This window comes from Hyaena hyaena, unplaced genomic scaffold (assembly GCF_003009895.1).
Source record: "Hyaena hyaena isolate Hyena2069 unplaced genomic scaffold, ASM300989v1 scaffold_730, whole genome shotgun sequence".
NCBI classification, from domain to species: domain Eukaryota; kingdom Metazoa; phylum Chordata; class Mammalia; order Carnivora; family Hyaenidae; genus Hyaena; species Hyaena hyaena.
In genome coordinates, this window is record NW_024081363.1 from 704,583 (window position 1) to 717,510 (window position 12,928).

Genomic DNA, 12,928 nt, shown 5'->3' on the forward strand with positions numbered 1-12,928 from the left:
GCTTTCTCTGTGCTCATTAAATATAATTTTATATCTGAGACATGATGAGATTCTATCAATTTAAGGCATATTTTGGAATAATGACTTCAGCTGAGTTAATTTCTCTTTGTTGGTTGTTTAAATGGATGAATGAAGCCTTCACGACAAATTTGCCTCTCCCTCCGGTCACCAGTCATACAGACAAATTGATGTTTCAAGTTCTGCAGCTTTCCCAACTTCCCTTGTTCCTTCCCCCTCATTTACCTCCCCTTCTGCCACTCACAATTTCTCTCTTGGCCTTGTTTTCCAGACACTCCAAGACCACATCGGGGTCCTTTCCTAAATGGAAGCCCATACATGAAGTGCATGCCAAGTGCTAACTATCTAAGTCTCTCCTTCTCCCGGCCATGAAATCTTTCACAGTTGATTGGAAGATGCATAATGTCAGGTGGTAATCTTTCTCTGGTGATGCAATTCATATAAAGGCCACTTTCTCCTCACCACCGTCAACATAACTGCAGGATTTGCCATCACATAATGCCTATAGGGTTCCCTTCCCTCACGCACAAATGGTTCCTTGCTGAATTCAAATGGATCAACAATCAATCATTTGCAAAGTCAGAAGTCTCATTATACTCCACATGACAGTCTACAAAAATAGCAATCAACATTTGTTTGTTTGTATTTTGACCGTCAAACCTGGAAATTGTTCATCAGCCCATATTGACATGGTTCGTGCCGACATCTCGAGAAGTCATAGCCCAACCCACAGGCGGCTGAACCATTGCAGTTCATCCCAGAAATGATGGTGTCATTCATGCTTCCGGTGGCGTCTCGGACCACACAGGCCCCTGGGGAAACAACCATGGCTCGTCATTGCTTTATAAGAGTTCTGCCCCCGTAGGGTTTTCGGCTGAAATCATAGTTTACTTTGAGTCTGAGCAGGTCCATTGCCATCCTGTCTTGTCATTCTGGGACACGGTTACCTGGAGGTTCCCATCCTCAGAGCGCCCCCTGTCTCTAACAAGCTGCCATTGGGTGCTTTAAGTCCAAGCTCTCACCTGCTTCTGTAAGACACTTGGGGGTTGGAACTCTCTTATTTTCTGAAATGCACATGGCAGTGCTTTGCACACAATATGTATCCAATTCATATATCTGGCTTAGTGCTACTGAAGGATTTATTTCCTCATCTGTGAGAGAACCAAGGGGCAGCATTATTGAATTCCGGTAATGAAGAGAACTGAGCTCTTGTTTTCAACTAATGATAGTCCTTTCATAATTATTTAAACATAGATAGAATTCTACTTTATATAGAATTTCATGGTTTAGTGTGATAAAATATTAAGATTTCCTTGGTACTATTAATGGTCAAATAATATTCTATAAAATATCAGTGTATTCCATTATGTTTATACAATTTGGTATTTCTGTTGTTTCCTACTATAAACATTCTATGATGAAGATCTTTGTGCACAAAAACTTCCTTCCATGTTTCAAAATATTTCTCGAGGATAGATTCCTAGAAATAGAGTTATGAACTTTTTAAAGATCCTTGATAGATATTTTAATCACTGACTTTCCTTGTGAATTTTATAACTATAATTTCTGCCACTACGGTTTGGATAGGATTATTGAAAGATATGAATATATGTGGGAAATATGTAGAAACTTTCCTGAACTACCTGAGGGGTACATATTTTGCAAACTAAATCCCAACCAATGAAACTGTTCATTTTGCTCCTCCGGCTCCAGCCAGTATAAGTTGTCATCCCTTCCTAATAACTTCAAGGGAGGTCCCAGTGAGAGATACTAATGGGAATCCTCAATTTTACCCGTGGAATTCATATCCTGTGAATGTGTGAAAGATGTAAAAATAATAGAATCTTCAAGCTGAGTCACTGAAAATGAACAGTACAGGAATCCTGTTGATATAGCCTGAGGGAGGGGGCTGTCAGCCTCTGCTTAAACCATCGAAATCATGAACACTGGCTACCAAGCAAAGCTATCCATTCCAGATTTTACCTTTTTTGCTTTGTTCTTTTGTTAAGCTGACTTTTCTGAATCATATATTTTGGCTTCTGCATTACACAACTCCCAATACTTCAATGAAGCCAAGCCATGGACCATAACTAATGACAGGCTACAGATCTCATGACTATCCTCTCCAGGGAAACAGATAGAAACAGATTTTTCCCCCAGGCAAAAACTGGAAGAATCTCTGAAATCAGGTCTATAACTTTACTCATTCCTTCATTTTTAGTTTGTGTGAGATAGAAAGCCATTTGGGAAATTTAACATAAGGTGATTTCAATGTCATTTAAAAATGTGTCAATTTCTAAAGTATTGGAATAAAATCTCTTTACATAGTAACTAAACTTGAAAATGCCACAGCAATATAGCTAACATTATCCAACTTTCTTCAAGTAGGAGACAGTGAGAGGAGCAAGAATCTAAGTTAACTGTGTCGCTTTTTTCTCCAGAAGCCAAGGTAAGATAAATGCATTTCCCCAATTTCCTTTAAGCAGAGGACTACTGGGATGTGCCCTTCGGTAAAATGGTCATCCCGGCTTCTGCAGTGAGGAACTATATTCCCTAGTGTGCACAGAAAAGAGTTGGCTTCTCTGAATGTTCCCCACTCCTTCCTCTCCTACTACGGTAGAAGCAGGGGGTGACCCCCAACCAGAAGGAGGTGCGGTGCAGCGCCAGGTGGTATGAAAGTCAGCTTAGAAACAGCAGGTGCATCCACATATTTTCTGCTCACTGAGCAGTGTGGGGGCTGGCCACCCACACTGCTGGCAGCTGGGTCTTGCTCTGATCTCCTGCCAACTAGTGACAGTGACATTTCCATATCAGGGACAGTTAGTGCAAGGAGGGGATATAGTCATCAATTCTATATCTTTCATACTTTCCTAAGCCTTTTTGTTTTTGTCTTGTTTTGCTTTTGGCTTCTTTTCTCTAGCTCTGTTTCTCACCTGCCTCCCAAGGCGAGGGAGGTGGGTGCTAGGGGTGGTGGTTTCTTGGCAGTAAGATTATCACCTAGAGGAGCTAAATGGGATTCTCTTTGTGTTCGGGTAGAATAACAATCTGATTAACTCTATCTCAGCCCTGACCCAGAGACACCTATATTATAGCTTAATTGCATTCAAACCCCTAGAGCACCCAGGAGAGGAATAAAAATGTTGTCTTAAAAAAAAACTTTCTACTTACGATCCATTGCAAGCCCACTGGACATGAAGAATAACTAGACTCCTTATAATACTGGCATTCTGACACCAGAGACATACAACTTACCTACACAAATCGCAACTCCTATGTAGGCAACAGTGGTGATGAAAATGGCCAGCATGGTTCCTCTGGGGATGGCATCTTGGGGATCCTTTGAAAATAATGTGGTGGGATGAAGAGACAGGATGTAGTAAGAAACAGAAATGACTTAAGAGTTACTACAGTGTTTCAAGTTTTTCATCTACCTATCCTGAGGCACATTGTAAAGAAAAGATCAAGCTGGAGTTTTTTCTGGAGGTGTTCAGGTGTTCAGAGTGAAAAAAGAAATCTCTAGAACTTTGTGCTGAATGTAAAAGATATCTAACTGTACAGGACAGAGTTTTTATAGAAAAGTAAAATAGCTCACTCACTAATGTGTCTCCCTCCCCTTTATCTCCTGGGAATTTCTTGCAGATGTACCAGACCTCAAAGTATTAAAGACCCCAAACACATCCTGCACATTGATACACATTGACAATATCTCTGTGTGTGTGTGCACATGTATTAGTTTTGTACCAAGCTTAGGCTTGCTTTTTAAAGAAAGTAACTTTTAAGCAAAAAAGGATGATCTACTAAATTCTCCAATCCCTCAAATTTCCCATTTGGAATCTAGTTTAGGAATGACTACAATGGGAAATATTTGATTTCCATAAGCAAGCATAAAGAAAGAGGCAAATATAAGCTTATACCAGAAAATGGGCTTTTCTCTTGCTTATGAATGTATATAAATTTACTGAGCTGAGCTTGCATCATATATAATATACCATTTTATATCTCATTTTGGGGGCTAAATCCTATCATAGTCAATTTCCATACAGCATAACTTCTAAATAATTGAATTCACCTTAACAGGGATTATTAAATAGAGATATTAATGTATTTGTTGCTTATACAGGACAGTGCCTGGCATATAGTAGGAGTCAATAAATATTGAATTGAGGGAGGCACAATCTCAGTAGATATTAGTTCCCCCACCAAAGGACCTGAGATTTGTCAATACAAATAAGCGATAAATGCAGCCAAAGTTTGAGATTTTTTTTGTTTTTGTTTTTAACTTAAATGTGCTGATCAACTCCATTAGAGAGAAAAAAGAAAAAAAAGGCGAAGTACTCCTGGGTGGCTTAGTCAGTTAGGAGTCAACTTTGGCTCAGGTCATGATCTCACAGTTTGTGGGTTCGAGCCCTGCATCCACCTCTGTGCTGACAGCTTGGAGCCTGGATCCTGCTTTGGATTCTGTGTCTCCCCCTCTCTCTCTGCACCTCACCTGCTCAAGATATCTCTCTCCCAAAAAATAAACAAAAAAAAAAATAAATAAATAAATAAATAAATATTAAAGGGAAAATCCATCAGAGAGGCCAAGTCATGGTAAATATAGACCCAACCTGACAGCTGGAAATAAATATACAAGCAAATTTGCCCCTACTGGGAGTATGCCAGTCCTACAGAGCCACTATGTGATCATTAATTCCTCCCCATTCTTTTAGGAATATCTGCACAGGGGAGGTAAGATGGTGGAGTAGTATGGGGACCCGGAGCTTGTCTTGTCCCTGAAATGCAGCTAGATCAACATCGAACCATTTGAACACCAGGGAAATTGATCTGAGGATTAATGCAAGAACCTGTATAATTGGAGCCAGTGAACTTGGCAGGTACATAGTGCGGAGAGTGAACTGGGGGAGAGAAAAGCTGTAGAGCCACAGAGGGCAGGGAGTCATTTTCACAGAGAAATGACAAAGAAAGCAAAAGGGGAAAGTGCAGCGCATGGAGCTCACACAAGAAAAGCACTCCCCCTGAAAGTAGCTGGAGAGAAAGAGAGAAAGAAAGAGTGAAAACCCTCACAGGGGATTGAACAAGAAAGCTGTTCCCCAAAACTATTGATGGAGAGAAAGGGGAGGGTTTCAATGCCACCAAGACTGTATTAACAGTGGAGCTCAGAGTCTGAAGTTTCAAGCTCAGTGCCTCTGGCAGTGCTCTGGTAAAGAAGTCGGGTGAATCCCAGGAACAGGCAGCATGGTCTGAAGGATCATATGGGGAGAAGCAGTTTCCCTGATTGGAGACCATTTGGTAGAGGCCATATGGGCTCCCTGCAGGGAAAGGTCCCAGCAGACCCCAGGGTGTGGCCACATTTACCGATATTAGAACAAAGACACCAGAGGGCAGCAAAACCAGGCACCAGCCGTGTGTTGTGTTTTGCCATAAACTCGGGGCCTCTGCTGCTGCACAATGGCAGGAACATTTTTCTGGGGCAAGCCAGCATCCGGCCATTGCTCAGTGAGACCCTCCCCCAGAGAGTACCCCAGAAAGCTGTGGAGGTTTCTGAAGTGTGGGGTTTTGAAACACAGCCCCATTTATGATTAAACTCTGGAGGGAAGTGCCACCTGGCAGGCAGGCAGCTTGGAACAGACAGGGTCGAGGCAGGGGTCAGACAGGAGCCTGAGACAAAGAAGGGTGCTTGACTGAGGGTCAGTGAGGGCATGGGGCTCCTGCGCTAGAGACAAAGGAGCTGGCTGAAGCCATTTTCACTTCTAGCGTGCACACATGTATCAACCTCAGTAAGCTAAGCAGTGGCACTAAGAGGAGAACAGAGACATTACAGCAAGCCAAGCCCACCTGCGCCCTCCAGGCATGTCCCCCAGAAAACCAACACAAATCCCTTCCACCTGTTTATTAATTTACAGACTATAGTGTGCTGCAAAGTTTCAGTTCTAGGGGAAGCTGGATGTATCTTCATTTGGGTTTCATTCTGTTTGGTGGTTTGTTTATTTGTTTTATTTTTAATTTTTTAACTTTTTTTCTTTGTCTTTTCCCAGACAGACAAAAAATAAAGGAGTTCATGACCACTAAACCAGCCCCACATGAAATTTTAAGAGGCGTTCTTTGAGTGGAGAAAAGACAAAACACAACAAAAAAGACCAAAAGCAGCAAAGACTAGAAGAGAACGGAGAAGATCACCAAAAACACCAAATATACAGGCAACACAATGGCAATAAATTCATGAATTTCAATAATCAGTCTAAATGTAAATGAACTAAGTGATCCAATAAAAAGACATAGGGTATCAGAATGGATTAAAAAAAAAAAAAAGACCCATCTTTATGCTGACTACAAGAGACTCATTTTAGACCTAAAGACATCTGTAGATTGAAAGTAAGGGGATGGAGAACCATCTATCATGGAATGGAGGTCAAAAGAAAATCAGAGTAGCCATTCCTATATCAGACAAACTAGATTTTAAAAGAGAGACCGGAACAAGAGATGTAAAAGGGCATTATATCATAATTAAGGGTCTATCCACCAAGAAGATCTAACAATTATAAATATTTATGCCCCAAACTTGAAGCCCCAAATATAAAACTCAATTAATCACTAACGTAAAGAAACTCATTGATAATAATACCATAATAGTAGGGGACTTTAACACTCCACTTACCACAATGGAAAGATCATCTGAACAGAAAATCAACAAGGAAACAATGGCTTTGAATGACATACTGGGCTGGATGGACTTAACAGATATATTCAGAACATTTAATCCTAAAGCAGTAAAATACACATTCCTATTGAGTTAACATGGAACATTCCCCAAAATAGATCACATACTGGATCTCAAATCAGCCCTCAACAAGTACAAAAATCGATATCATACCATGCATATTTTCAGACCAGAATGCTATGAAACTTGAAATCAACCACAAGAAAATATTTGGAAAGACCATGACTATTTGGAGATTAAGGAACATCCTACTAAAGAATGAAACCAAAATATTAAAGAGGAAATTAAAAAATACATGGAAGCCAATGAAAAGGAAAACACAACCATCTAAAAATTTTGGGATGCAGCAAAGGCAGTAATAAGATGGAAGAATATAGAAATCCAGGGCTTCCTAAAGAAGGAAGAAAGGTCTCAAATACACAACCTAACCTTACACTAAAGAGCTGGAAAAGGAGTATCAAATATAGCCCAAAACCAGCAGAAGAGGGAAATAATAAAGATTAGAGCAGAAATCAATGATATCAAAATAAAAAAAATAGTAGACTAGATCAACAAAACCAGGAGCTGTTTCTTTGAAAGAATTAACAAAATCGATAAACCCTCAGCTAGATTTATCAAGAATAAAAGGAAAGGACTCAAGTAAACAAAATCATGAATGAAAGAGGAGAGGGGTGCCTGGGTGATGCAGTTGGTTAAGTGCCCAACTCTTGATCTCAGCTCAGATCATAATCTCACAGTTTGTGAGTTCGAGCCCCACATCAGGCTCTGTGCTGATCATGCGGAGCCTGCTTGGAATGCTTTCTCTCCTTCTGTCTTCTCTCCCTCTCTCTCAAAATAAATAAAATTAAAAGAAAGAAAAAAGCAGAGATCACAACCAGCACCGTAGAAATACAAACAATAATAAGAGAATATTATGAGCAATTATACGCCAACAAACTGGGCAATCAACAAATTCCTAGACATACACACTACCAAAACTAAAACAGGAAGAAGTAGAAAATTTAAACCACCCGTAACCACTAAAGACATTGAATCAATAATCAAAAATTTCCCAACAAACTAGGGTCCAGGGCCAGATGGCTTTCAAGGGACATTCTAAAAACATTTAAAGAAGAGTTAACACATATTCTCTTGAAACTGTTTCAAAAAACACAAATGGAAAGAAAACTTCCACAGTCATTCTATGAGACCAGCATTAACTGGATTTCAGAACCAGACAAAGACCCCAATAAAAAGGAGAATTACAGGCTAATCTCCTTGATAAACATGTATGCAAAAATTTTCAAAAAGATACTAGTAAATGGAATTCAACAATACATTAAAAAGCAGCATTCACCACAATCATGTGGGGTTTACTCCTGGGCTTCAGGGCTGGTTCAACATCCACAAGTCAATACATCACATTAATAAAAGAAAAGACAAGAATCACATGATCCTCTCAATAGATGCAAAAAAGTATTTGACAAAATACAGCATCCTTTCTTGATAAAAACCCTCAAGAAAGCAGGGATAGAAGACACATACCTCAACATCATAAAGGCCATATATGAAAGACCTGCAGCTAATATCATCCTCAATGGGGAAAACCGAGAGCTTTCCCTTTAAAGTCAGGAACACAACAGGGATGTCTATTCTCACCACTGTTGTTCAGCAAAGTGTTGAAAGTCTTAGCCTCAGCAATCAGACAACAAAAATAAATAGAAGATATCCAAATCAGAAGGATTTTCTCTTTGGAGAGATGTGATATTCTATGTGGAAAACCCAAGAGACTCCACCAAAGAACTGTTAGAACTGATACATGAATTCAGCAAAGTCACAGGATGTAAAATCAATGTACAGATAATAGTTGCATTTCTATACACCAATATTGAAGCAGCAGAAAGAGAAATCAAGGAATTGATCTCATTTACAATTACACTGAAAACAATAAAATACCTAGGAATTAACCTAACCAAAGAGATAAAAGGTCTATATGCTGAAAACTATAGAATGCTTATGAAAAAACTGAAGAAAACACAAAGAAATGGAAAAATATTTCATGTTCATGGATCAGAAGAACAAATATAGTTAAAATGTTGATACTGTCCAGAGAAATCTACACATTCAATGCAATCCCTATCAAAATAACACGAGCTTTCTTCACAGAGCTAGAACAAACAATTCTAAAATTTGTATCAAACCAGGAAAGACCCTTGATAGTTAAAATCACGTTGGAAAAGAAAACCAAAGCTGGAGGTTATCACAATTCTGGACATCAGTCTGTATTACAATGCTGTAATCAACAAGGCAGGATAGTGCACATAGATCAATGGAACAGAATAGAGAACCCAGAATTGGACCCATAAATATATGGCCAACTAATCGTTGACAAAGCACAAAAGAATATCCAATGGAAAAATGAATCTCTTTAGCCAGTTATGTTGGGAAAACTGGACAGTGACATGCAGAAGAATGAGCCTGAACCACTTTCTTACACCATAAACAAAAATAAATTCAAAATAGAGCAAAGACCTAAATGTAAGTCAGGAAACCATGAAAATCCTAGAGGAGAAAACAGGCAGCAACCTCTCTGACCTCAGCCACAGCAACTTCTTACTAGACATGTCTCTGGAGGCAAGGGAAACAAAAGCAAAAATAAACTGTTGGGACCTCATCAAAATAACAAGCTTCTGCACAGTGAAGGAAACAATCAACAAAACTAAAAGGCAACCAACAGAAAGGGAAAAGATATCTGGATTTGGTGTATCTGATAAAGGGTTAGTATCCAAAATCTATAACAAATTTATTAAACTCAACACCAAAAAGCAAATATTCCAGTGAAGAAATGGACAGAAGACATGAATAGACACTTTTCCAAAGAAGACATCCAGATGGCTAACAGACACATGAAAAGGTGCTCAACATCACTCATCATCAAGGAAATACAAATCAAAACAATACTGAGATACCACTTCACACCGGTCAGAGTGACTAAATTAATAACTCGGGAAACAACAGATGTTGGAAAGGATGTAGAGAAAGGGGAACACCTTTGTGTTATTGGTGGGAATGCAAACTGGTGCAGCCATTCTGGAAAACAGTATGAAGGTTTCTCAAAAAATTAAAAATAGGACTGCCTGACGACCCAGCAATTGCACTATGAGGTATTTATCCAAAGATACAAAAATGCTGATTTGAAGGGGCACATGCACCCCAATGTTTATGTCAGCACTATCAACAATAGCCAAATTATGGAGAGAGCCCAAATGTCCATTGACTGACAAATGGATAAAGAAGAGGTGGTATATATATATATATATATATATATATACACACACACATACATACACACACAACGGAGTAATACCCAGCAATCAAAAAGAATGAAATCTTGCCATTTGCAACAATGTGGATGGAACCAGAATGTATCATGCTCAGTGAAATAAGTCAATCAGAGAATGGTAAATACAATATGGTTTCACTCAAATGTGGAATTTCAGAAACAAAACAGATGAACAAAGGGGTAGGGAAGGAAAAATAAGATAAAATCACAGAGGGAGACAAACCATAAAAGACTCTTAAATACAGAGAAAAAAACTGAGAGTCGCTGGAGGGCAGTGCTAGATGGGTGATGGGTATTAACATCACTTGTTGGTATTTGTCGGGATGAGCACTGGGTATTATATGTAAGTGATGAATCATTAAATTCTACTCCTGAAATCATTATTACACTATTTGTTAACTAACTTGGAATTAAATAAAGTTTAAAAATTAAAAATAAAAAAGGCATATTTGCACATAGGTTGTTCTGCTACATATATACCCCAGGCTTCTCCTTCCCAACTATTATCTCCAAAAGTGAATTCAGCTAACTGATGCAGTTGAGCAATACATCAAAAGAAGAAGATAATTGTGGCTGAATTGGGTCCCTCTCAATCTCCCAGTTCCTGCTATATTTCAAGTTTTATTTTATTGATTAACTATTTCTTATGACCTGAGTGGAATGTGAAGATTAAGTGAAAAAGGGCAATATTAATTTAAGTGGGGGATAAAAGAAATATATATAACGATATGAGGTATGACAGTAGAAGGTATCATGTACCTAAACATGAAAACTTAGTTCTTATGTAGTTTGCATCTGCTACAAAATCTGAAATTACTTACTTAGAATATACATGAGGGTCAGACTTGACACAATTTAAATCAGGATACCAGTATCTTAATAAGCATATATTCACATTGTCTGTTCTGGCTCCCTTTCACCTAGACAGGGACCAGGACTTTGACAAATTCTTGGTTTTTACTTTAAATGTTAGTTTCCATCTCCCCAGCAGTTAACTAAAAATCTAGCCTTCTTTAACCTTGTTTTGTTAAATATTATATATTTTTAAGATAGACTACACAAGCAATCCAATAGACTGAGGCTTTTTGAGTGTCAACCACATCCTGATCTTGCATCTTTAAACCCACATCTTAACTGTGTTGATTAGATTTGGGTACCTTCCAAAGCGGAAACAGCCGCAGGGACTGAACAAAAAAGGGAGAAAAGAGAGAGTTTAAATTCCATTAAGACTCTACAAACAGGGGGAGCGCAGAGTCTGAAAGTCTGCAGCTGGACACCTGGTGGCGTTCTGGTTGGAAGCGTGAATCCCCAGGAGTAGAGTGAGCTCTGGGTGGGTCCTAGGGCCAAGGGGGAGATGCAGTCCCCCTGCTGGGAGGACATTTGGTAGAGGCTGTGTGCCTCCAGAGGCCCCAGTGGACCCCAGAGAACAACCACATTCGCTGGTGCTGGAACAAGGACGTTAAGGGTGAAGCCTGCTGTCAGATGTGTGTTGTGATTTAACATAGTCCCTGAAATGCTGCTGATGCACGATCACGTGAACTTTTTCTGGGGCAGGCTGGCACCCTGCGGCAGTCTCTGGGCATCACTGCGAACCTGTCTTGGTGCAGCTGGCACCAGGCCATTGCTCGGTGTGACCCTCCCCCAGAAGATCTGAGCGCGTCAACCCCGCAGTCCCTCAGAAGTGAGGGGTCGGGAAACATCTGCTCGTGAGATAAAACTCAGGAGGGAGGTGCCGCCTTGGCAACCTGATGGCTTGGTCACTGACAGTGTAAAAGTGGGGAGTGGATGGAAGCCAGAGACAAAGGACAGGTGCACTGTTGCTGGCCGGGCCAACAGAGTTCTGATACTGAAGACTGGGTAGCTAGGTGACTACATTTTCACCCCTCCCATGCACGCACATACACACCAAGGAGCGCTGCAGCAATCCACCCCGGTAAGCTAAGCAGCGCCATCTAGTGGCAAATGGAGCCATTACACTAAGCCCCGCCCAATAGGGCCAACCTCACTGACCAGGAACATCAGTCTCTTCACCTGCTTGGTTTACAGACTTAGTGTATACCTGCTTAGTTTACAGTGCTTCATAGTTTGACTTCTAAGGGAAAACGATGTAATTTCAATCATATATCAGACTGTTTGCTGATCCATCTATTCAATTTTTTTCTTTATGGTTTCTTTTCTCTATCTTCAATACAGAAAGAGAAAAAATTTATTTTTATTTTCAATTTTTATTAAAAATATTTTTATTTATTTTTTTCTACTGTATCTTTCACTTTTTTGTAAATATTTCAAATTCTATTTTACTTCCATCATTTCATTTTATTTCATTGTATTCGTTTTTTCAATTTTTTTCAAAAGTGTTCTTTTTTTGGTATCTTTATTCTCAATTCTGTCAAGCTCCTTTCAACAACCAGACCAAAAAACACCTAGGATCTAGCATACATTATTTGATACTTGTGTGTGTGTGTGGTATTTAATTTTTTAATTTTACTTTTTTACCTTATTATTTCCTTTTCTCCTCTCAAAATGACAAAACAAAGGAATTCACCCCAAAAGAAAGAGCAGGAAACACAGAGGATTCCCATTAGATTCAACAAAAACCAGCCATCAACAAGGGCATATCATAGTCAAATTCACAAAACACTCGGGCAAGGAAAGAATCATGAAAGCAGCAAGGGAAAAAGTCCTTAGAATACAAGAGAAGACAGATCATGTTTGCAGCAGACCTATCCACAGAAACTTGGCCGGCCAGAAAGGAGTGGCAGCATATATTCAGTGTGCTGAATCTGAAAAATATGCAGGCAAGAATTTTTATCCAGCAAGACTGTCATTCAAAATAGGAGAGATAAAAAGTTTCCCAGACAAACAAAAAT

The 12,928-nt window shown here is 39.4% G+C and overlaps 1 protein-coding gene across 3 annotated transcripts in view; it reads right to left on the bottom strand.

Moving 5' to 3' along the window:
• The window catches only part of SLC12A1 (solute carrier family 12 member 1), a 96,855-nt gene that overhangs the window by 51,103 nt on the left and 32,824 nt on the right, over positions 1-12,928 (bottom strand). For all 3 annotated transcript variants that reach the window (XM_039218038.1, XM_039218037.1, XM_039218039.1), the window contains exons 9-10: positions 3,271-3,355; positions 679-830 (exon numbers count right to left, since the gene is read on the bottom strand). In XM_039218038.1, the coding sequence (XP_039073969.1) occupies positions 679-830; positions 3,271-3,355 (237 nt within the window). The remainder of the gene's footprint in view (positions 1-678; positions 831-3,270; positions 3,356-12,928) is intronic.